This window comes from Cetorhinus maximus, chromosome 18, assembly GCF_964194155.1.
Source record: "Cetorhinus maximus chromosome 18, sCetMax3.hap1.1, whole genome shotgun sequence".
Taxonomy (NCBI): domain Eukaryota; kingdom Metazoa; phylum Chordata; class Chondrichthyes; order Lamniformes; family Cetorhinidae; genus Cetorhinus; species Cetorhinus maximus.
Window position 1 is genome coordinate 33,982,506 of NC_135896.1, and position 25,308 is coordinate 34,007,813.

The 25,308-nt window shown below is 40.0% G+C and overlaps 1 protein-coding gene across 2 annotated transcripts; it reads left to right on the plus strand.

Annotated features, from left to right (window-relative positions):
- The first annotated feature begins 40 nt into the window (after positions 1–40).
- klhdc2 (kelch domain containing 2) lies at positions 41–23,324 on the plus strand. 2 transcript variants are annotated; one of them, XM_078562358.1, is made up of 14 exons: positions 41–151; positions 679–882; positions 3,740–3,819; positions 6,513–6,630; positions 10,620–10,738; positions 11,757–11,838; positions 11,923–12,006; positions 12,199–12,279; positions 13,088–13,146; positions 14,496–14,608; positions 15,091–15,163; positions 17,336–17,423; positions 18,416–18,468; positions 22,985–23,324. In XM_078562358.1, exons 2-14 carry the CDS (start codon positions 691–693, stop codon positions 23,106–23,108), a joined length of 1,266 nt encoding a protein of 421 aa, XP_078418484.1. In that variant the 5' UTR covers positions 41–151; positions 679–690; the 3' UTR covers positions 23,109–23,324. The 2 variants fall into 2 exon arrangements, with proteins under 2 accessions (XP_078418484.1, XP_078418485.1); XM_078562359.1 differs by lacking the exon at positions 41–151 and adding an exon at positions 335–467.
- The last annotated feature ends 1,984 nt before the right edge of the window (positions 23,325–25,308 follow it).

The window sequence follows — 25,308 nt, forward strand, 5'->3', positions numbered from 1 at the left end:
GTGACCACGGCAGCTCCCACCTGTCAAAACTCCAACCGACCGGAAGTTCTCCAGCGCGCGACTTCCGGTATTTGGGGGGCGGGGAGGAGGGGCAGGGGTGTAGCGTCTGGAGTTTGTAAACAAGCGGCCGGGAGTGGGGATGCGGACAGAGGTACAGGGATCCTGGCGATAGCCTGGGACTGGGAGGAGGGCGAAATACTGCGGGGGGCCTGTCAGCCGGTGCACTTTGCTCGGCCTGTGCCGGCCGGGTTAACTGCCGACTGAAGGCCGCTGTTCGTTGGGGCTGGAGCTGATTTCTGTCGGCCCGCGGCCTTTCAGTCACTTTGGAAGTCGGTGCGAGGCGGGGTGACGGGGTTTGATTCAGTTGCAGCCCGTGGCAAGTCCTCATAAACTGCGTCCTGATCTCCACCGTGCGTCACGGACTTTGTGGTGCAACTTAGCAATAACTACTGAGTTGAAGGCAAATGGTGCTGAACATTGTGCATATAATAATTTCTGTTATTAATTATCTCTGTGCATTGTTTTAAAATTACAACAATTTGTGATAGCCTGTCACTCTGGTTGAAATAAACATTTTACTTTGTAGCTTCTTTCATTTGCCGAATGCTCATTTAGAGCCAGTTGGGAACTGTACACAGTAAAGTTGCATTGCAGTAAATGTTGACTATTTTTGTTTAGAAATTGTGAAATATGGCAAATGAAAATGAAGAATTGAATGAGGACTTACATGGGGTAGACGAGGAGGAGGAAGAGGAAAATGCTCTTGATTATCACCAGGATAGGATTCCACTCCCAACTTTTCATGATTCTGTACCTGAAGAACGGAGTGGCCATGTAGCTGTAGCACATGGGAGTTATATGTATATCTTGGGTGGCTATAAGGTAAGATGATACAGACTATGTGACATGTTCATGTAAGTTTTATGAAATTATGTCAATATGATGTTCCAATTACTTAGGATGACTGTATAGAGCAAATTATTCTTGTCTTTAAAATGCGTGGGTGTGTGTGAGAGAAAAATGTATCTTCAGGGAATCCTGGACTTTACAATCATTTCAGTCCTGGGACATCACTGCAGGAGTTCCTCAGGATAGTGTCCTAGGCCCAACCATCTTCAGCTGCTTCATCAATGACCTTCCTGCCATCATAAGGTCAGAAGTGGGGATGTTCACTGATGATTGCACAATGTTCAGCACCATTTGCAACTCCTCAGATACAGAAGCAGTCCATGTCCATGCAGCAAGACCTGGACAACATTTAGGCTTTGGTTGATATGTGGTGTGAATGTTGCTTGCTGCTTAAGTGCCAGGCAATGACCACCTCCATTAAGAGGTGTCCCTTGACATTCAGTGATATTACCATCACTGAATCTCCCACTATCCACATCCTGGGGAGTTACCATTGACCAGAAACTGAACTGGACTAGCCATATAAATATTGTAGCTACAAGAGCAGATCAGGGGCTGGGAATTCTGCAGTGAGTAACTCACCACCTGACTGCAACCTTGTCCACCATCTACAAGGCACAAGTCAGGAGTGGATGGAATACTCTCCACCTGCCTGGATGAGTGCAGCTCCAACAACATTCAACAAGCTCGACACCATCCAGGACAAAGCAGCCCGCTTGATTGGCACCCATCCACCACCTTCAACATACACTTCCTCTGCCACAGTGGCAGCAGTGTGTACCACTTACAAGATGCACTATAGCAATTCATCAAGGCTCCTTCGACAGCACCTTCCAAACCTGCGACCTCTACCACCTAGAAGGACAAGGGCAGCAGACGGATGGGAACACCCACCACCTGCAATTTTCCTTCAAGCCACACACCATCCTGGCTTGGAACTATATTGCTGTTCCTTCAATGTTGCTGGATCAAAATCCAGGAACTCCCTTCCTACCAGCAAAGTAGGTGTTTCCACTACACACGCACTGCAGCATTTCAAGAAGGCAGCTCATCACTACCACCACCCCAAGGGCAATTATGGATGGGCAATAAATGCTGGCCTAGTCAGCAACACCCACATCTCATGAATTGATTTTTAAAAAGAGTCATAGCGGCATTAAAGGAGGTCGTTCGGCCCATTGTGTCCATGCTGGCTCTCTGTAGAGCAATTCAGCCAGTTCTATTCCATTTCCCCATGGCCCTGCAAGTTTATTTCCCTCAAGTTCCTATGAAATTTCCTTTTGAAGTCATTGATCATTTCTGCTTCTACCACCCTCATAGACAGCAAGCTCCAGATTATTACCACTTTCGTAAAAGAAAAAAGTTCTTCCTCACATCCCCCTGTATCTCTTGCCCAAAACCTTAAACCTGTGTCCTTTAGTCCTTTTAAAATCAGCTAAAGGGAACATTTATTTGTTTACCTTACCTCAAGCTGTCATAATCTTGTACACTTCTACCAAATCTCTCCTCAACCCCAGCTTCTCTAACCAAACCTCCACTGTCTACCATCCTCCAGTTTGAAAAACAGCCATTTACCATGACTTGCTGCTTTCTGTCCTTAAGTCATTTTTTTTATCCAAAGCTGACACTGACCCTCCTATTCCATGAGCCTCAATTTTGTTAACAAGCGTTTTATGTCGTACTTTGTGTTCCTAAATGTGGGTTGCGACCCCTCTTGGGGTCGAGGGGCCATCATCTGGGGTTGCGAGCTCCAAGGCAGCAATTGTGACTGTCAAGTGGAGGCAATGGTGGGATGGTTCCACTATATGTATGCAAATGATTCTTAGCTCCGAGGCCCCATTAGGGCCTTCAAAACATTTGTGGGCAAAACCATCAGGCGCTGCTCAACAACTCCCACACCCACCCTGATCAACAACTGTCCTCTCTTCTTCCTTTCTCTCCACCTGGAGTCATACCAATTCTCAAGCATGGTCATATTGGGAAAAAGTTTTCGAAACGCTGCCATACAGACAACATCTACAGCATTCCCTTCATCAACCTTTTCTGTTACTTCATCAAAAATGTTAAACTAGATTAGTCAAACAGAATCTGGCTTTTTACAAATCTGTGGTGGCTCTCCTTAATTAACACAAACCTCTCGAAGTGCCTGTTAATTGTTTTGCCAGGTTATTGCTTCTAAAAACTTACCCACTACTGATGTTAAACTGACTGGCCTGTAGTTATCAGGAATGTCCTTTCACCCTTTCTGGGAGGCTGAATAAATTGAGTGTATATTCTCTGGAGTTTAGAAGAATGAGAGGTGACCTAATTGAATCATACAAGGTTCTGAAGGGGTTTGACAGTGTAGGCACTGAGAGGCTGTTTCCCCTGGCTGGGGAATCTATAACACTGGCATGGTCTTAGGATAAGGTGCTAATTATTTAGGACTTGGATAAGGATAAATTTCTTCCTTCAAAGAGTGGTGGATCTTTTGGAATTTTCTACCCCAGAGGCATCTCCGTAGCCCCATAATGTTGCATAAGTTCAAGAATCAGTGTACATCAAAATACTGAGACAGCATGGCACTATATCTTCTCTACTCGTTATACAATATCTACTGTTGAATAATGGAACAATGTGCAGAAATTTTCAAACTTTATTCCCACTGCTGTGGTGGTATTGTTTATTGCACTTTGACATTTTTTGATCAAATCATTTTATTTTAAAGGATTTTTATTAAATTGAATTGGGACTTCGCAAAATCATTGTAAAAGAAATGACTTAAGAATTTTAAGCACAGTCATTTTTTTGATTCCTTTTCCTGAACTGCTTTACCTCATTTTTTTTGCAGAATGCTGCAATTCGAGGCTACCATGATTTCTATTTGCCAAGAGAAGAACTTTGGATCTATAACATGGAAACTGGACAATGGTATGTGCAATGTTTCTATTTCCTATGCATATTTTACACATTGATATTAAAAAGGTAGCAGATAATTCTGAGTCCCCATGTATCACACACATGGTTTGGTATGACTTTTTTTAGGGCACTTTAGTAAAGATGATGTTATGCAACCTTTTATTATAATTTATGCCAATCCTTTTTGGAGTGATTTCCAGCACCATTCAGCCCCCAAATGAGGTCACTTTCTGTGCGTGTGCTTCTCTCCTGGCATTTTGCGAACGAGCTAATGATAGGATGTCACTGCAGTGAATGAGCTGAACTCTCCGATGACGTCAGTGCAAGGTGGAATTCCTCAATATGGGATCCTCTGTTACTCAGCAAATGGTGAGAAGGTGGTGCTGTACAATTTATCTGTTTCATGGGAGCTTGTATAGTTGCTGCTGGATGCATCACTCCAGGTTCACAACTGCCACAATTTAGTGTCTTGCAGCCCTCCATGGAGTGGGGCCTGGTGTTATAGACTGGCAAATCATGACAGCTATTTTATTCAGCTGCTTGTCTGTTTGATCAGCCAGATCCAGAGAAGCAGTTTTTCTTTATCATGTCGAGAGAGCCAGAGTGTGCACTCATCTGAATTCCCTTTTAACATTAATGTTCACATCTATCCCACTTAGGATACAGATATGCTTAGCATCACATCCACGAAATGTGATAATGCCATGGAAGCCCCAGATCTTCTTGAACCTCCACAGAGCTTGCAAACTCAGTCAAGCATGTGCACCTGTCCATCTGTTAGTTTCCTTCTGCAACTATTGCAGTCCTTGCCATTGGTCCCTGTGTTCTGCAATTGTTGCAGCTGCACTCCTTATTCTACAGTCCTTGTCTCTTAAAAGCCAGCCAACATTCCAGACAACTCACTCCATGTCCTCATACACACTAAAGGGTAGATCTGGTTGTCCAAGTCTTCTGTGAGACACCTTAGCCAGCTCCCTCAGAAAATTGGTACAACCTGCTTTGTTCACATTTCCCTTTATCTGGCCAGTAATGCAGATCATTATCATTGAATCAGTCAAACATAATGCTTGCTAAAGCCAAATTCTCATTTTTTCATACGCTCTCAAGGAATGGTTAGTGAGGGCATGGTCACATTCATTGCGTGCTCCCAGCTGCCCCAAGAAAGTAGCCTGTCTTCTTGAATGACTGCAATCCTTATGAAGATGGTGCCCTCATGATGGGGTTAGGTTTGGCATGAATTGCATGAATCTGACCATGGAAGATAGAGGGCAGATAGTGCCATTTCTCCTGTTTGACATGGGCATTACCTAGCACTGACAGGACATGAATGTTACCCATTGCTCGTCAACCCAGGTCTGGATATTATTCAGGTCTCACTGTAGGCTGCCTCCTCATCAAGAGAGTTATGAATGTAGCTGAATGCTGTGGAATTGTCAGTCAGTAGCTTCACTCTTGCTCTTATGTCAGAGGAAAGGTCATTGAGGAAGGGGGAGACTCTTGTATGATGCTGGTGACGCAACTATTGGGGGAATCCAGAATCCACTTCTACTTTTCAGTGTGGGAGGCATGGCATGACATGAAGAATACAAGTATAACTGTAGCAGCCCAAGAGAACAGCGCAGGCATTAGACAGCAGGAGGATGGTATAAGAGCTGTAATCACTTCAGCAGTGGCAATGCTATTTTTCCATAGAAAGAAGTCTCACAAAGAAACTTGCCTACTCAAACTGCAGTTTCAAATTAATGGGTGTGGCTTCCAGCCAAAACCTCAGTTGCAGAATCATATTCCTGTGTGCTTGCATTTAACCAGCTCTAGCTACTCTCCAACCAACCCCGCTACCCCCCCCCCACATTCTTTATTTGATTCTTGTCAATGCTTTGCATGCAAGATATTACAGTTATTAAGATATTTAATTATATTCACCCTAGTTGTAAGACATACTAGATTTAGGTAGAGTTAGACCAACTTTCAGTTGTGTTGCTTCCAACTATATAGAAATGACCGTTCTATTGCAATTTGCCAAGCATTTAAGGGCAGTTGTGATTAAAAGGGTTTCACTGGACTGTAAAGTGAACAATTCATTACACGTGAGACTAGACATTGAACTCTGAAAGATAATTTAGCTGTGTGATGTATCGCAGCTAACCCTAATCTTATCCCTATTTGAAGCTCACGCGCACTTATCAGCAGAGCTCTATAGATATGACCAGTAGTAGGAAATGTGTGCAGTTTTATTTTTAATCCCACACCACTGAAGCCAATTGTGGCCTTCGCTCCCCCAAACACTGAAATCAGTTAACTCAACAGTTAAACTGTCAGTAATTTGCCCTAAATAATGCTGGGGAAGTTGTCGGTTGGCGAATTTTCACAATGAGCGTGAAATCAACATGAGAAAAAGAAAATCAGGTGAGTGTACCATTGGGCCCTTGTTTTGTGCCGTTTCATGGCTGAAGAAGAGCAATTGAGGATGCAGCTGTTCAACCTGGTTTCTCAGCCATGGTCATTCATGAGAAACTTAATGAGGAGAGGAAAAGGAAGGAATGGAAAAGAGGCTATATGGCCTTCTTTGGACAGTAAGACAGTCAAGGCCTAGGTAGTAAATAATCAAAATGATTAAGATTTGACAGTATCCATTTTAAGAAACATTTATTTTTAAAAACTAGCCAACTATATCTTCTGCAGATAAAATCATTAATTTCTTACAGGAAGAAGAAATACACAGAAGGTGATGTTCCTCAGTCCATGTCAGGAAGTTGTGCTGCTTGTGTGGATGGTGTACTATATTTGTTTGGAGGACATCATGTAAGAGGGAACACTAATGAGGTAGTGTTGTACTTGCAGCTTTGTACTTGTTGAGCAGAAATTCCATTGTAGTTAACTGTAAGGTTGTTGGATTGATGCAATTTTTGCAAACTGAATTGTCAAGTGCTTAAATTTAGACATTTACGAAGCTATTGTACATTTTGATTAGTGCCATCCCTCTCCCTGGCAACAGTCTAAGATTAAGTCAGTTTGTTTGCAACCTTGGTTTAACATTTGACCCTGAGATGTGCTTCCAAACTCATATTTGTGTCATCTCTAAGAGCGCCTATTTCTACCTCCTCACATAATTTCTCACAGTTCATCTGCTGCTGAAAACTTCATCCATGCCTTTGTTACCTCCTATACTTAACTATTTCACTGCAGTCCTGACTGGACTCCCACATTCTACACTCCATACACTTGAGGTAATCAAAAACTCTGCTGCCCTTGTCTTAACTCGCAGCAACTTCGTTCCCTTATGACCCCTGTGCTCGCTGACCTACATTGGCTCCCAGTCAAGCAACATTTTGATTTTAAAATTCTGATCCTTGTTTTCAAATCCCTCCATGGCCGCACCCCTCCCGATTGTTGAAATCTCCTCCAACCCCACAACCCTCTAATTCTGGCTTCTTGTGCATTCCCAATTATAATTGCTTCATGATTGGTGGCTGTGACTTCAGCTGTCTAGGCCTCCAAGTTCTGGAATTCCCTCCCTACACCTCTCTGCCTCACTTTTCACATTCTTAAAACCTAACAATTTGACTAAGCTTTTGGTTATCTGACCTAATATTTCCTTTAGCTCAGTGTCATACTGTGTTTTACAATGCTCCTGTGAAGTGCCTTGGGACATTTCCTTACATTAAAGGTGCGACATAAGTATAAGTTGTTGTTGCTTGTGTAGAATACATGGAAATATTAAAGCTGCTTGCTTGGTGCTGTTCTAGGAGTTATGGAGCTTCAAAATTGAGGTAAGTTGTTTATTCTTTACCCCTCGTTATGCATATTAAATAGGTTTTGAAGAGTGACGTTTGACTTGTAGATTTGTAAAGCCAATAAAATTTAAAGCAAAATTTTTCCATCTCCAGAGACAATTTTTTTATTTGTGGGTGTTGCTGGTAAGGGCACAATTATTGCCCATCCTTAAGTTGGCCTGCGAAGGTTGTGTTGGGCTTTCACCTTGAAATCCTGCATTGCTTATGATGGTGCTTCCTAGGGTAATAGGTAGGGAGCTCAAGGTTGTTGATATGACAGTGATGAAAGAACAATGAAACTTGCCTAATTCAGAATGGACTATGACTGGAGGTAAACTTGATGGTGTTTCCAGTTTTCTTGCTCCTCCTGTCCTCCTTAGTAGTAGAGGTCACAGATTAAAACAATGTTGTTGGAGTAACCTCAGTGAGTTGCTGTAGTACATTCTGTAGATTGTGCCTTTTTGCTAGAAGCCAAGTGATCACTTGATAATATATTTTATCACTAAGCTCATATGATTATGCAACATTGATGTAATAATTTATTCCTGTTACAAATTTCCTAACTAGAAATATTATGATTGTAGAATTTGTAAACATTCCCCAGAGACATAGGAACAAGAGAAGACCATTCAGCCCCTTGAGCCTATTCACCCTTCAATTGGATCATGGCTGATCTGTATCTTAACTCCATCTACTTGCCTTTCATACCCTTGCCTAACAATCTATCTTCTCAGTTTTGAAATTTTCACCTAATCTAGCCTCCACAGCATTTTGGGAGATAGAATACCAGAATTCCACTATCTACTTTGTGAAGAAGCATGTTCTGAGATCACCCCTGCACAGCTTAGCTCTAATTTTAAGGTTATGCCCTCTTGTTCTGGACTCACCCACCAGAGGCAATAGTCTCTATTTACCGGCTGCACAACAGTTAACTAATATTAATAACTGGAGTTTGAACCTCTACTGCAACAGATCTGCTGTTAGTATAGCTGTATTCATGCAAGTGTCTACCCAGTTTCTTCCTATATAGATTGTTTGAGTTATTTGGAAATAGAACTATCCCTTGCTGTAATACTGTAACATACCACTAACTCTTTTTATTCACTTACGGGATGTGAGTGTCACTGGCTAAGCCAGCATGTATTGCCCTAATTGCCCTTGAGAAGGTAGTGGTGAGCTGCCTTCTTGAACTGCTGCAGTCCCTATGATGTAGGAACAACCACAGTGCTGTTAGGAAGGGAGTTCCAAGATTTTGACCCAGCGACAGTGAAGGAATAGCGATATATTTCCAAGTCAGGATGGTGTGTGGCTTGGAGGGGAACTTCCAGGTGGTGGTGTTGTAATATGAATCACTGATCATAACAGGAAGGAGGATCTCCAAAGTGAAAGTTACTGGCATTACTGAAATTCATTGGGAAATTATAGATGTGAAATTTTAGCCTTTCATTGGGACATTTTTGTCAAGTAACAGCCTGACACAGTCACACTCCCTGAATCATACTTTACAACCATTGTCCCAGACCACTCCATCACCATTCTTGGGTATGTCCTGTCCAACTAGTGGTCCAGTAGTATACAGTTAGGAGGGAGAGGCCCTGGAATTTCTCAACATTGATTCCTGACTCTGTGAAGTGTCTTAGTATCCGGTCTAGCATGGACAAGGAAGCCTCCTGATTACCACCTATTTCCCTCCCTCAGTTGATGAAACAGTATTCCTCCATGTTGAACATCACTTTGAAGTAGCACAGAGAGTAGCAAGGGCACAGAATATACTCTGGGTGGGGGACTTCAGTGTGGCCAAGAGTGGCACGGTAACATCACTACTGGCTGAGCAGGCTGAGTCCTGAAGGACATACCTGCCAGACTGCAACTTGAATATGGCAAAGTCTACAAAAGTCTGCAGTGCCTGTGAGGAGAATTGATAAAAATGTATGTTTACCAGACCTGTTCTGAGAATGTCTGAACAAGGCCTCGAAAGGCTGGAACAGAGCCAGAAATTTGGCTTAAAGGGACACTGTTTCCAGGATTTGCTGCTGCGGCTGGAGTGGAATGGTCAACGACTGGAGACTACGGAAGGAAGGGCTGGAAACAGAGTGACTTACTGTAGTGCCCACCCTTTATAAGGTTATTCGGAGACTTGGTGATGTATGAACCAAATTAGGTTCAAGTCATGGAACAGACTAATTTGGAGCTATCCGTTTTGGGGGAACTGTTGTGAACAGACCAATTTGAGGTTAACGTTTGTAACATGGTATATATCTCTGTAATATAGTATGAAGTAGCGTCGTCTTCCTTCCTTTTAATATATAAAGTGCGTTCTCCTTTCAATAAAGCTATCTTTCTTTCTGGTTGTTGGCACTATGGAAAAAATGCATGAAATTAGAGAGCCAGATGATGGAAATAAAAATGTCTAATCCTCAACGATGGAGGAGCCCAGCAAATCAATGCAAAAGGCAAGGCTGAAACATTTACAAACATCTCCCATCTTCAGCCAGAATTCCCAACTCGACTTCCTCCTGAGGACCCAGCATCACAGATGTTTGTCTTCAAGCAATTTGATTCTCTCCACCACCTGAAATATTCACTCCCTCCACCACTGGCACACAGTGGTAGCAGCGTGCATCATCTACAAGATGCATTGCAGCAACTTTCCAAGATCCTTCGACAGCACCTTTCAAACTTGTGACGTGTTACCACATGAGAAAAACAAGGGCAGCAGATGCATGGGAACACCAGCACCTGCAAGTTTCCCTCCAAGCCACACACCATCCTGATTTGGAACAATATCATCGTCCCTTCACTGTCACTGGGTGAAAAACTCAAACCCTCTCCCTAACAGCACTGTGGGTGTACCTACATCACATGGACTGCTGTGGCTCAAGAAGGCGACTTCTTCTCAAGGGCAATTAAGTATGGGCAACAAATGCTGACCTTGCTAGCGATGGTCACATCCTATGAAGTAGTAGAAAAAAAAACTAATTGGAGATCAAAATTGTAAAAAGAGAATTTAAGAATTAATTCCCTTCCATCTCGCTGCAGTTCTACATTCTAAACCTGAGAGCCAAAGACAAAATACTGCATTGGGAGAGAATAAAAGATTCCAAGGGGGTACCACCAACACCCAAAGACAAGCTTGGATGTTGGGTGTACAAGAACAAGTAAGTACATAATTACCGCTAACATAATATTACTTAATGAACAGCAGATATTGAAATAGGCTCTTCTAGGCAAATGTACAGATTGTCAGTCTACATAAGTTTGTAGCTGGTGTTTTATCGTGGTCAGATCAGACTTTACTTTTTACTTTGCCTATCACGTATATAATCAAGTATTAATTAATATATGAAGAAAAAATATAGAAATGTTCAAACTATTTTCAGTTATTTCTTACATTCTTTCTTGTTATGCAAGAACGTTTTAATCCGCAAATTTGATACAAATGAAAGGGAAAATAAATGTAATTTTTAAACTTCGATTTTATTTTTAAAAAATAATTTGACTCAAATGAAGAAAATTGTATAATTAACATTTTTATTACATTAAGATAAAAGCAAAATACTGCGGATGCTGGAAATCTGAAACAAAAACAGAAAACGCTGGAAAAACTCAGCAGGTCTGACAGTATCTGTGGAGAGAAAAAAAACAGTTAATGGTTCGAGTCCTTATGATTCTTCTTCAGAGCTCTGAAGAAGAATCATAAGGGCTCAAAACGTTAACTGTTTTTTTTCTCTCCACAGATGCTGTTAGACCTGCTGAGTTTTTCCTGTGTTTTCTGTTTTTGTTTTTATTACATTGTTGATTTCAGCCTGTTATTAGAATTTTAAGAAATGATTATATTTTAACAAAGATTGAAGCTTAGCTTATCAAAGAGAAATGCTTTTCCACTAACTGCTGAGGTGAGAGAAAGGGAACTGTCATTGATATTTGACACATTATTCCGTTGTATTCATTGATAACCTTAAAAAATATCTGCATATTACATAGTACGTTTCGTTTTTAATGGATTTTCTGTGTATGAAAAGGACCTGAGATAAAGCAGAATATGGTATTTTATTCATTAATTCAGTAAAGTTCCATTTTTAAAGAAAAGTTTTATTTCTTTTATGTTGACTTCGCAAATTTCTTTCTTTGACGCACATTATTATTATTCGTAACTTTTCTTTCGTTTTACTCCAGGTTGATTTTCTTTGGTGGCTATGGTTACCAACCTCGAGAACAGCATCATGGATCATTTGAATTTGATGAATCTTCATTTTGGGTTAGTAATTCAGCATGTACTTCAGATTGTGTTCTTTTGCATAAGAAGATAATGAAAACAAAACCATTGTAACATTTTTTCCAGAATGCAAGTCTTCCGAGAGGCTGGAACAATCATGTCCATGTCATTGATCTTGAAACTTTTACGTGGAACCAACCCATTACAAAGGTATCAGTTATATAGTGCTGCTGAAGAAGGGCTTTGGCTTTTTTAGGTTGCAATACTTCCTACTGATGTGACGATTGTTTTTCTTGTGTGTAATTTTAATTCAGATATTTTTACCAGAACCCAATACCCCTCCAAAATAATGGAATTCTAACCTTTTAGTGATGAGTTATAATGTGTTGTTGTGACCAATAGGGAAAACCCCCTTCACCCAGAGCAGCTCATGCTTGTGCTACAATTGGAAACCGAGGCTACGTGTTTGGAGGGAGGTATCAGGTATGTTATTGTAAGTTGTGTTTCACTAATTCTGTAACACTTGTAATAACATCAGAAATGTTGCATTTGGTGAAAATATAGAGTATTTCTTAAGAAAAGGCATTTTGCAATTTTAATCATAGATCTCATTATTTCATTCATATTGAGGGAGAACAGCTCATATTTCCTATGAATTAATCTTTAAAATTCTTTATTGCTTCAGGAGTACAGTTATTTTTTTGTAATTATGTATGGAACATAAAACGAATTGAAATCCTAGGACAGTCTTTACAACCACTTGAACAGTGTCTTGCTGTGGCCTTTACTTGTTCCTGCTTAAAAATAAATTATTATTGTAACTATTCAAGCTAAGGCATTATAAATGCTGAAAAATGGAAAATAGAATTCTCAGCTGGAGTACAGTGAAGCACTTTCCGATCAGGCCTGGTATTAAATGGACCAAATGCAAAGTAAAACTCCCTCTACTGTCGAATATGTGTTGCATTACTGTACAGAAAAAATGTAATTTCCCCAACTGTTTGTTCTTGTGGGCTGTCTTGTATTCCCAACTTTCCCAATGGAAGAGAAAGACCTGCTCTATAGAGAAAGACATTAGAAAGTGCAGAAACTAGCTCAAACATTAGAATTAACACAGATTGAATTAAATTAAAATCTTTCCATTTAAAAGCCATTTGTGTAACAATATTATAGGCATGTTCCCTTCAGAAAACAAAATAATAAAATGCCTCCAACAATTAACCTTGTATTACTTGTCTGCTGCAAATCAATATTCATGTATGCACTTTTTTTTTCACTATCTTTACCCAAGGATGCCAGGACCAACGACCTCTATTACCTTGATTTGGATACCTGGGAGTGGAATGAAGTGTATGTTACAGATTTCATTTATTTTACATGGTTGTGAGTAGCTGAATTAAGAACGACCATTTCCCATTCACCCTTCTCTCAACCTGCTCAATATATTTTCCAGGAATTTCTTTGGTGCTAAACATAATAGGGTTTTGACTGCCATTCCCAATGTTACATTAGAGGAGCAGCTCCAAGGAAATGCTGGGCCATTGATTTCTCGCTGGGGTATTGTTCCAAATGCATTAAATGTCCTTCAGTGACTTGCCAAGTGACTATTTTTCATCTGTAAATCTTAACAATAAGTGTCAACAAGCTATTCAACCCTGCAGAGCATCTCAGCCCAGCCTGATTATTCTGCATCAGGCACCCAGATAGGCCTTCCGGCATGATGTTCCGTGATATAACAATGTATGAATCCTAGCTCTGATTTTCCTCTGGGGCAGTGGGGCCGGTTGTAAGGCTATTGCTACCATTGCAATTGGACAAGCCAACAGCACCGATGAGGATTAAATCTGGAACCTTCCTTATATGTATGGTTTAGCTACTCTATAAACTTGCTGAACTATTACAGGGACAACAAACTAGTTTTCAATGATTAAGGTGCATTTGTTTTGGTCTAAAGGATATTGTCAAACTACTGTCCATTAAATGCGATGTTTCTTATTTTTAAAAAAAATTTCCTTACTGCATGAGTTAAGCAGCTGAGCAACTCCCGGACCTCTGTCAGTGTTGGTTGTTAGCCATTTGTCCAAAGTTGCCTGGCAGTGAGCTGCAGTGAATGTTCGTTTCTTTTAGTAATTTTTATCCCTTCACAAAGTTATAGCCTGACCAAGTTCTGGAATGTCAGACTCGACGTGTGCCACATATTAAGAATAAAAATAACTCATGGTTTAAAAATGAATTTTTAACCAATATATGGGAAATATATAGCAGGTTTGCCAATATCTGAAGAGATGGTACACGTTAATGTTCCAAACTGAACTCTTCATATTAACCTGTCTTTATTCAGATGCTAATGAACCTGCTGCGTATTTTCAGCTTTATTTCAGATTTCCAGGATTTTTAGTTTTTTCTTTTTGATCTCTACTATTTTTGCAGTATCAATCTTAAACAGAAATATCTTCATAAATCTATGCTTACATCACCATTGATCATAAATGTAGTTCCTAGCCTTTCCACATTTTTGACATCAATGAAACATGTAAGACAATATGCTGCACCACGGGGTGCTCATTTCATTTATTCTTTCTGTAGTTGAGATTTGGTGTATGTAGTATTGTATACAGGAATTGAGTGTTTAGGCTATCCATGAATCAATGCACTTCCATTGGGGACATTGTGTATCACTCAAAACTTTTATTTGCTAGGGTACAATCTCCTGATCAGATCCCCGTTGGCCGTTCTTGGCACTCACTCACTACAATCTCAAATGACCATCTCTTCCTTTTTGGAGGTTTCACGACTGACAAACAACCGTTAAGTATGTTTTAACTCTTGTTGCATAAATAATTTACTATTGAAAAGAATTTTTGGAGACTGCAGTTAGAGTTGAGTCTGCCTTTGTATATTATGGTCAAAGTGGCTTTGAGCTTTCCATTGTGTGCCCTGCTCTAGATATTTACATTTATGCTTGTACTACTACTTATTTATTGTAGACATTTATTTTTTCTGTAAATCAGCCTTAAATATTTAAATATAAATCAAAATATCTACATTCAGCTTTTCTGCCCAAATTACTAATGTAAAATATTGCACTTTATATGGAAAAAAAATTGTCTCTTCATGTCATGCAAGCCCAGCTTTTAGTGAAAAAGTCACATTGATGGCAAGAGCTTTTGAGGCATTCGTACCCTTTCTGTCAATTGAGCAATGGACTAAACAAATGAGCACAACATAATTTTTTGTGGATATGTGTGTTTCAAGAATTTGCAATTAAACATATAAGATAATTTTGTTTTTCAGGTGATGCTTGGATATACAGTGTGAACAAGAATGAGTGGTTAAAAATAGAGCACAATTATGCAGACAGACCAAGGTAAACAGCATAAATTGAAGACCTATTAGTTCAGTTTCCTTCTGAATTTTGCAATTTTGAAATGTTATTTGCATTTGTAACCTTGTGTTAGCTGCTCAGTTCTGTTATTATTTATAAGTTTTTTTTACTGAAGTGTCCTGTGTATTTATCCTGTTACCAACAGTCCTGTCTGCTGTCCACAGTAAGGTGAGTGATAGACAGGGCAAGTGCCTTCCAAGAAGTTGGCAATCATCTGTCAAGCAGCGATAGCGCACTCTGGGAGAAGATGTGCTTTGATCAGCAGTCTCTCAATGGCCATGGCTGGAGCTCTTTACTGGTCAAAGCCTTCGCAGTTTTTCAGTTTCACTGAAGAAGCTCCTTCCACTATGCACTTGTTTCGATGGCCCTGGCTCTTAATTGCCTTTTTAATCACCTCAGTTACTTTTTCACCAGACCTACAGGAACTCCCCGCTGGGCTCACAGCCCTTCCTTCCTGGGGAAAGCCACAAGAGGGTAGGATCCCAACCCAATGACAATTTCTGGGACTGTTCCCCCGACCCATGGACGTTTCAGAACCTGCCTCCACAGGGCTGAGAAGATTCTGCCCAGCGTTTCAGCTCAAATGACTCTTCATCAGAACTGGAAAATGTTATAGATGGGACATGTTTTAAGTAGGGCAAGTGGGAAGGGGAGGAAAGAGCAAAAGGGAAGGTATCTCCACAGATGCTGCCTGATCTGCCAAATATTTCCAGCATTGTTTTCATTACAAGAGTAAGCCATTAACCAAGGATCTCTGAAAATTGCATTAGTCCTGCATTTTCTGCCTTTAATGTCTGCTATATCATATCTTCAGTTCGTATACCAATGTGATTAACTGTAAACTGTTTGCAGCTGTTCAATCTGCATGTTTTTGACGTAGAGGGAATTTCAGAAAAGTTAGCGAGCAGCATGCTTTGGTGGAAGATCCACTGGATCTTTACTAGAATGAAGCCAAGTTGTTTATTAGACCATATCTGTTACTTATGCAAGAAATTGTTTTAAGTTTCATTTACTTCAAAACAAATGGTATCTTTAATTGAAGGAGAATATGATGATTTTCTTATGAGCACAGAACCTTAGCTTTCTACCTGAAACTTCTCCAAGAACAAAGCCTAGTAAATACATTCTTAAACAAAGAAAAAAGAAAACCTGGAAATCTGAATCAAACAATTGCTGGAAACACATAGCTAGTCAGTCAGTGTCTGTGAAGAGAAAAATTGTTTCATAGAATTTCAGTTGTGAGATGCTTTTGTTGGCACTCTGAATAAAGATTAACAAATTGATATCTCCATGTATTTTCTGAAGGAGCAGGAACTACCCAAAAATTTGATCCATGTTCTTCTTACACTGTTGCTGCTATTTCATCAAGGTTACAATGGGTTCCCTCAATACTGATTGCCAATACCTGAAATAACTTGGATCATTTTACCAACCCTTGATGTGTTGGATTTGACTGTAGAATGAGATTTTTTATGCTATGTCCTCTGAGGAGCATTTCAGCTTTCAGAATCCCACTTTGGCATGATGAAGAATATTCAATTGTTCAACCTCCACATCAAAAACTTTCGAGGTGGTCTATTGTCATCAGGTGTCAATGTCACTTAGTTGAAAGGAAACCAGTCTGATTGTTTTGTTATGTACAATTTCTGATCTGAAGCCTGTCAAGCATATTAATGTCTTTTTGATGAAAGATGGATATCAGTCAGATCTCCTTGCCAACTTGCTATCACACACCCTTGGAGCTGGATAAACTGGGCATCGACAGTGATCATGCCCTGTAAGCAGAGGTGGTACAGGATCCATGCAGAATCTCAAATAGTTGGGAGAAGCAGGGTATACTTGATTTTTGTTGAAGAATGGACACTATTTTTTTTTAAACTGCCTTTCAATTCTCTCACTAAATGGTGCTACTTCAAGCTATTGAGGTGATTTTTTTGTCATTTTGCTCGTACTGTCACTTAAGGACTCTGCTGTTACTCAAGTCTTGAATAGTTAAAAAGGAGACCTTGTACAAACATTGGGAAAAGATAAGATGACCAAGTAGTGGTGATTATTGTCTCCTCTCAGAGTAAAAGTAAAATTAAACTTATGGTCAAAATCCTTTCAAACAACATTGCAGGTAATATTTATACTAATGCCATTCTTTATCTTCAGGCTTTGGCATTCTGCTTGTACAAGTGATGAGGCAGAAGTGATTGTTTTTGGCGGATGTGCTAATAATTTGTTGGCTCGTCAACAAGCGGTAAGCTTTTTTTAAAACAGTACTTTAAACAATATCGTAATTTTACTGTTAATATTGAGGTATTTGAGGTGCAAAATTAATAACAGTTATAGTATATGCGGCTCTTCGGCACCAGGAGCACTGCAGCTCTACATCAGAGGGTAAGCATTCGGAGGACACAAATTCAAATCTTTACTTAAAACCAAACTTTATATTTTTTCTGACCTCAAAAATGTAAGGTCTCTTAAAGAAAACTAGAACGTTCTGTCGATATTTTAAGAATAACTACGGTCTTCTGAAATGAGAAAAATTATGAAAGTTCATTATAGAACTTCAACAAATACATTCCAGCAAATAGCATAGCGGCCATTTTCTTTAGCACCATTGTATTCTTTTGCATATAACATAACATTTACTTTTATTTACAATATGAGTTATGGGTTTTATTTACAAACATTCTAGTAATGCTGGCTGATATTATCAAAATACACTATTTACACTGGATAAGAGTTAGTCTAGGCCTGCCAGCTCTTTAAGGCTCTGGGCATCAGCTGGTTAGATTATATATATGACCATTTTATCTGCAGAATATTTTTTTGAGAGCAGGGAAATAGTCGGGATTAGGATTACCAAATGGTGATGAAAGAGCTAATATTAATTTATTTTAACATTTCAGAATGTTAAATTGAAAATAATTCAGAAAATGATTGACATTTGAGGACTTCAGAATGAAAAATTCTGTGCATTTAAAAAAAATCTATATTAGTAGGTCACTTCAGTGTTTTCAGCAATTGTTCGGTTTCTTTCTAGAAAGATAAAAAAATTATATGGACATAGTGTTTTATGCATAGCAACTCTTCTACAGATTTATTTCAAAATTTCCTAAGCAAGTGATATTAAGATTGTTTGAGTTTGTAATATAAACAATTCCCCTTCAGACAATCTATTAAGTTTAAAAACATTTCAAAACTCTTTGTTTTATATATCTAAATTGCTGTTATACTTCTCTGCAGGCTCATAGTAATGACATCCTTATCTTCTCTGTACAGCCAAAGTCACTTGTCAGGTAAGGGCATGATTTTGCCGGGTGTGCTGGGTCTCAGTGATTTAGAACACTCTTCTTTCTGTTTTTTTGACATGAGTTCAAATCCAGGCCAGACTGTAGAGCTGAAATGGCTGTACGGATCCTGTATTAAATGGGTTTGGCAGCCTGAATTCTACACTAGTGGACATGAATCCAAAGTATCAAACTGTGTGTAATTCAGCAATAATTAACAGCCTAACTTGAAGAAGGCACAGGTTGCTCTACTGTAATGCAGGAACTGGTGCATCCCAGTTTGGAGCTGGAGCAACTTAGAAGGAGCTTTGTTCCTTATTTGACCTGTGTCATGTCTCATTTGGGAGTATTTATTTGCTGGCGCTATATGTAAAAATTAGTCCACATCAACACACTTGACTGAAAGAAAGCAAAGTAAACTGATCCTGGCTCGATCTTTTGATGAAAAATCATTATTATTAACATGGAATTTTTCAGGGAAGATCGTGACTGACAATATGGATTATATTTTTTAATGAAGTAACGCGAACAGCAAGTTTGATGTTATTTACATGGCTTTTAGCAAAGCTTTTTGACAAAGTCCCACATGGCAGACTGATCAGAAAAGTAAAAGCCTTTGAGGTCCTTGTAGTGTTCATGGGCCAAACCAACTTCAACTGCTTCATCAATGATCGATCTTCTATTAGAAGGTTAGAAATGGGGATATTTGCACAGTGTTCAATCCCATTCATAGCTTCTCAGATAATGAAACAATTCACGTCCCCAAGCAACAAGACTCTGCCAAAGTTCAGTTTTGATTGATAAGCGGCAAATAACATTCACACCACACAAGTGCCTGGCAAGGACCATCTCCAACAAGAGAGAATCTAACCATCTCACCTTGATGTTCAATGGCATTACCATTGCTGAATCCCACCACTCCCCTCCATCAACATCCTGGGGGTTAGCATTGGCCAGAAACTTAACCACATAAATGCTGTGGATACAAGAGTGGGTCAGAGGCTGGGAATTATGTGGTGTGTAACTCACCTCCTGACTCCCTAAAACCTGTCCACCATCTACAAGGCACAAGTCAAGAGTGTGAGCGAATACTCCCCGCTTGCTTGGATTAGCGCAACTCCAACAACACTTAAGAATCTCAACACCATCCAGGACAAAACTGGTTGCATTATCTTGATCGTTTAATTGGCACCCCATGCACCACCTTAAACTTTTACTCCCTGTACCATCAGAGCAGTGACAGCAGTATGTATCATCTACAAAATGCACTGCAGCAACTTGCCAAAGCTTCTTTGGCAGCACCTTCCAAACTCATGATCTCTACCAGCTAGAACAACAATGGCAGCAGGCACATGAGAACACTATCACATGCAAGTTCCCCTCAACGTCACACATCATCCTGACTTGGAACCATGTCACCATTCCTTCACTGACTGAGTCATAATCCTTAAGCTCCCTCCCTAACAGCACTGAGTGTACCTACATCATATGGACTGCAGCGGTTCAAGAAGGTGGATAATCATCATCTTCTCAAGGGCAGTTAGGGATGGGTAATAAATGCTGGCCTTGCCATCGATGTCTACATTCCATGAATGATTCAGAAAAACAGTCGTATGTTGGATCCAAAATTGGCTCAGTTGCAGGAAGGGTGATAGTCAGGAGGTTTTTGACTTGAAGGCTTTCCACTGGGACTTTGCAGGGCTCAGTACTAGATCCCTTTGTTTTTGTGATGTACATCAATGATTTAAATTTAAATGTAGGAGCATGCTTAAGAAGCTTGGTATAAAAATTGGCCATGTGCTTGATAATGAAGAAAGCTGTAGACTGCAGGAAGATATCAGTGGACTGGTTGAGTGGGTAGAAAAGTGGCAAATGGAATTTAACCCTGAGAAGTTTGAGGTAATGCAGTTGGGTAGGGCTAAGATGGCAAGGATACTCACAATGATAGGATTCTGAGAAGTGTAGAGGAATAGAGAGAATTTGCAATGTATGTCCATAGATCCCTGAAGGGAACAGGGCTGGTAGATAAGGTAGTTAGGAAGGCATACCTGATGTATTCTATGCCTCAGCTATCAAAGAAAGTAAGAGCAGAGAGCTATGCAGCAACTGTATAAAACAGTAGTTTGGCCACAGCTAGAGTACTGTGTAAAGTTCTGGTCATTGCATTACAGGAAGCACACATTTGCACTTGAGAGGTCATAAAGGAGATTTACAAGGATGCTTCCAGGAATTGAAAATTTTAGCTATGAGAAAATATTGGGTAGGCTGGCGTCATTTTCGTTGGAACAGAGGCTGGGAGATTTAACTGAGGTTTATAAAATTGAATGATCTAGAGAGGATAGGAAAGACCTGTTTCCCTTAGAGACGTAAATAACAGGGGCACAGATTTAAAGTCGTTGATTGAAAGGTTAGAGGGAGTTGAGAATTTTTTTTTTTTAACTCAGAGGTTGGTGGATGTCAGGAACTTAACTGCCTGAAAAGGTGGTAGAGGCAGAAACTCTAATGTTTAAATAGTTCATGGATATGCACTTAAATTGATGTAACCGACTAGGCTACATACCAGGAGCTAGAAAGTGGGATTAAGCTAGCTAGCTCTTTTGGGGCCAATACTGACACGATGGGTCAAAAGGCCTCTCTGTGCCGTAAATTTCTTTGAATCTATGATTAACCTGCCAATCCTGTTTCCTTCAGTAATCTATGGTCATGTACTTTGAGGTCTGTTCCTCTACACATTTCACTATCCTCCAATTCATTATGCATTCTTTATTTTTGAAAGATTGAATAGTTGTGTGAAATATATTTTCATCTTCCTGTGATTGTTAATCCCAATGTTCTGTTGAACAATTTGCAATAGAGGCAGAAAGTATCCCATGTGACATCACAAAACACAATATACATGGACAATCCTGAGCTACAGTTAAATCTACTTTTCCTTGTCAAAACACCCAATTATAGAGGCCATACTGAAGGGAATTGTCTGTGGATTATTTCTCTACCCTGTGTAGTTTATGGCAAGAAACACTCAGAGGTTCTTAAAATGAGTAAGCCAGAGACTGAAATTACTCAATTTGAGATCTTTTATGGCTGCACTTTTCAAGGGAGCCACAGGGTAACAGCACCATCCTGGGTCCGATCACTGATATTAGCTTTTTTTTTTAACAACCAAGTGGTCCACAAACCCCTGGTTGATAACTGCATCTATAGGGTAGTTTGAGTGCTTGAAGTAATTGCCTCATAAGCTGGTTAAAGGTTTTATAATTTACTGTATGTGCATATGATCCTACCTGATGTGTATTTGTAAAATGTGCTGTTCCATATCTTGCTCTAGCACTGGGAGGTGCTGCTGCCCAGTTTCAGTGTGAAGGAAGATAGGTCAACTAGAATGTCCCACTCCACCCCAAAGAGCATTCCCTGTATCTCTTTATTATAGGGAACAGTCTTAGGCATTACTGAAGCTGTCTATGTCCAAATGCAGCAAAACCTGGACAATGTCCAGGCTTGGGCTGAGAAGTGGCAAGTAACATTCATGTCGCACAAGTGCCATGCAATGATCATCTCCAACAAGAGAGAATCTAACCATCACCCCTTGACGCTCAATGGTATTACCATCACTGAATCTCCCACTATGAAACCCCCACATCTTGGGGGTTACCATTGACCAGAAACTGAACTAGCCATGTAAATACTGCGGCTACAAGAGCTGGTCAAAGGCTAGGAACCTGCAGCGAGTAACTCACCTCCTGACTCCCCAAATCTTTTCACCATCTACAAGGCACAAGTAAGGAGTGTGATGGAAAACTCCCCACTTGCCCGGATGAGTGCAGCTCCAAAAACACTCGAGAAACTTGACACCATCCAGGACAATGCAGCCCGCTTGATTGGCACCACATCCACATTCACTCCCTCCACCACTGACGCACAGTAGCAGCAGTGTGTACCATCTACAAGATGCACTGCAGGAATTCACCAAGGCTCCTTAGACAGCACCTTCCAAACCCACGACCACTACCATCTAGAAGGACAAGGGCAGCAGATACATGGGAGCACCATCACCTGGAAGTTCCCCTCCAAGTCACTCACCATCCGGACTTGGAAATATATCACCGTTCCTTCGCTGTCACTGAGTCAAAATCCTGTAACTCCCTTCCTAACAGCACTGTGGATGTACCTAGTGTGGACCACACGGACTGCAGTGGTTCAAGAAGGCAGCTCACCACCACCAAGGGCAAGGATGGGCAATAATTGCTGGCTCAGCCAGCGAAGACCAAATCCAGTGAATGAATTTTTTTTTTCAAAAGTGGCACGGACTTTTATACTGAACTTTCATCCCATATATTAAAATTAATGAACTAGTTGAAGCAGTTAAAAAGATGAATTTGGTATGTCGCTTTTTCAAAGTAGCAAGAGTTGTTGAATTGTTTATGCTTTAAACATGTTTAAAGAGAGAAACTATCTTCTACATAAATAATTCGCTATACCATAAAAGTGTGCTTAATTTTGATTTATGTATTATTTTCATCCCCAGACTTTGCCTAGAGGCAGTGATCCACTATAAAGAAATGTTGGCCAATATTTGGGACTGTCTGCCAAAGCATCTGCTTCTTAGTATTAATCAACGAGCTGGGAGCAGTAACACATCTGGATCATGAATTCTGCCAATGCAATTACAGTTCCAATGATCATAGCGTGATTTAGCTATTCTTTGTTCTGGCAGTCAGAAATACTGGTTTGTGACAACAAGGTAAAGGTTGAAGGGCAGAAAAGCATGACTTTTGATTTTTATTGGTACCTGCATTTTTGCAGGCAGTTAATATTTTGTTAAATCCATTCTTCTTTTGAACATTAAATTAATAAGCTTGTATGCATGGGAATCTTGGATTGTTTTGAATAAATGTGAAGCAAAAGAAAACTGGTTTACTCTGAACATGCAAGTGTTCTCTCAACTTTAAAACTGTGGAGTGCCAAAGGGATCAGTGCTGGGACCTCAACTATTTACAATCTATATCAATGACTTGAATGAAAGGAGCAGGTGTATGGTTGCTAAATTTGTTGACACCAAGCTAGATAGGAAAGTAAATTGGGAGGAGGTGGTAACCTATCTAAATCTCTTTGTAGACTGTTTAAATGAGTGGGCAAAGAAATAGCAGATGGGACAATGTGCACTTGTTCACTTTAGCAAGAAGAATAGAAAAGCAGTATATTATTTAAATGTATAAAGATTGCAAAACTCTGCAGTAGAGGGATCTGGGTGTCCTGGTACATGAATCACAAAGTTAGAATGCAGGTACAGCAAGTGATTAGGAAGGCAAATGGAATGTTGTCCTTGATACTCAATTCCCCTTGTAATAAAAGTAGGGAAGTCTTGCTACAACTGTACAGGGCATTGATGAGACCGCAACTAGAGTACTGTGTACAGTTTTGATCTCCTTACTTGAGAAAGGATATATATTTTTTTTAATTGCTTTAGAAGCAGTTCGGAGAAGGTTCACTCAAATGATTCCTGGGATGAGTGGGTTGTCTTATGAAGAAAGGTTGGACAGGATGGGCCTGTATCCATTGGAGTTTAGAAGAATGAGAGGTGACCTTATTGAAACATACAAGATCCTGAGGAAACTTAACAGGATGGATGCTGAGAGGATGCTTCCCCTTCTGGGAGCGACTAGAACTAGGGGACACAGTTAAAAATAAGGGGTATCCCACTTAAGACAGAGATGAAGAGAAATTATTTGAGGGTCGTTGGTCTCTGGAATTCTCTTCCCCAAAGAGCAGTGGAGGCAGGGTCATTGAATATTTTTAAGGCTGATTCTTGATTGACAATGGAGTCAAAGGGTCCAGGGGGTAGAGGCCATGGAGAAGGGGATTAAATCTCAGGAAATCCTTATTTTATGATTTACATAATTTCAGGATCTATGTTACATGTGATGTAACATTTGCACCACACAAGTGCCAGGTAATGACCATGTCCAACTCGAGAGCAAAGTCAGCGTTGAATCCCTCACCATCCTAGGGGTTACTTCCTGGATGATAAAAAGATATGGAAAATGTGAAGCAGAAAAAGGGGAATGTATGTCAGGCTGATAATGGAACAGAACCAGTCTGACGATAGAAGATTCAGAGGGGCAGTGAAAACTGAAATCAAAGGCAAAGAGGGAGTTGAGAAGAAACTGGCAATTAATGTCAAGGGAAATCCAAAAGTCTTCTGTAAACATATAAATAATAAAGGGGTAGCAGTAAGAGGAAGAGTGATGTTGATTAGGGACCAAAAAAGGGATTTATGCCTGGAGGCAGAGGGCATCGCTGAGGTATTAAATGAATACTTTGCTTCTGTCTTTATCAAGAAAGGTGATGCTGCCAGGGTCATAGTGAAGGAGGAAATAATTGAGCTACTCAATGGACTAAAAATTGATAAATGTTGGCATTGCTAGTGATACCCACACTCCATGAATGAACAAACAAAAATTTTCCATTCTACCTTACACAAATACCTTACATTCTACTTCAGTTATTTCCCAACTATGCTCAACCATCTCCAGCATCCGCAGTAGTTTTTTGTTTTTATCAACCATCTACTGTTGGTCTACACCCACATTGTTTTAAAAAACTTCCAGATTTTTACTGTGTGCAGTTCTGGAATCACTAATCCATGCCCACAGCGCTGCTGATTTGTTTGCTTTCTGCATTTCAGTCAAGGTGCCCATTTAAAATAATTCAGCATCAGGCAACATTCATGGCCAGTTATATAACTAATGACATTCTTATGTTGTTTCCTAAAGTCGGTTTGGCCTTAGATTCTTTTCAATTTTTTAAAGTAACATTTGAACATTTTATATCTAAATGAAATCTCACAAC

What these genes read in the sequence shown, in the direction of transcription:
- klhdc2 (XM_078562358.1), top strand. Translation starts at nt 691, where the DNA reads ATGGCAAATGAAAATGAAGAATTGAATGAGGACTTACATGGGGTAGAC. An exon ending in GGAACCAACCCATTACAAAG is followed by an intron (nt 12,007 to 12,198) that starts GTATCAGTTATA and finishes TGTGACCAATAG; the next exon opens with GGAAAACCCCCTTCACCCAG. An exon ending in TGTTGGCTCGTCAACAAGCG is followed by an intron (nt 17,424 to 18,415) that starts GTAAGCTTTTTT and finishes ACTTCTCTGCAG; the next exon opens with GCTCATAGTAATGACATCCT.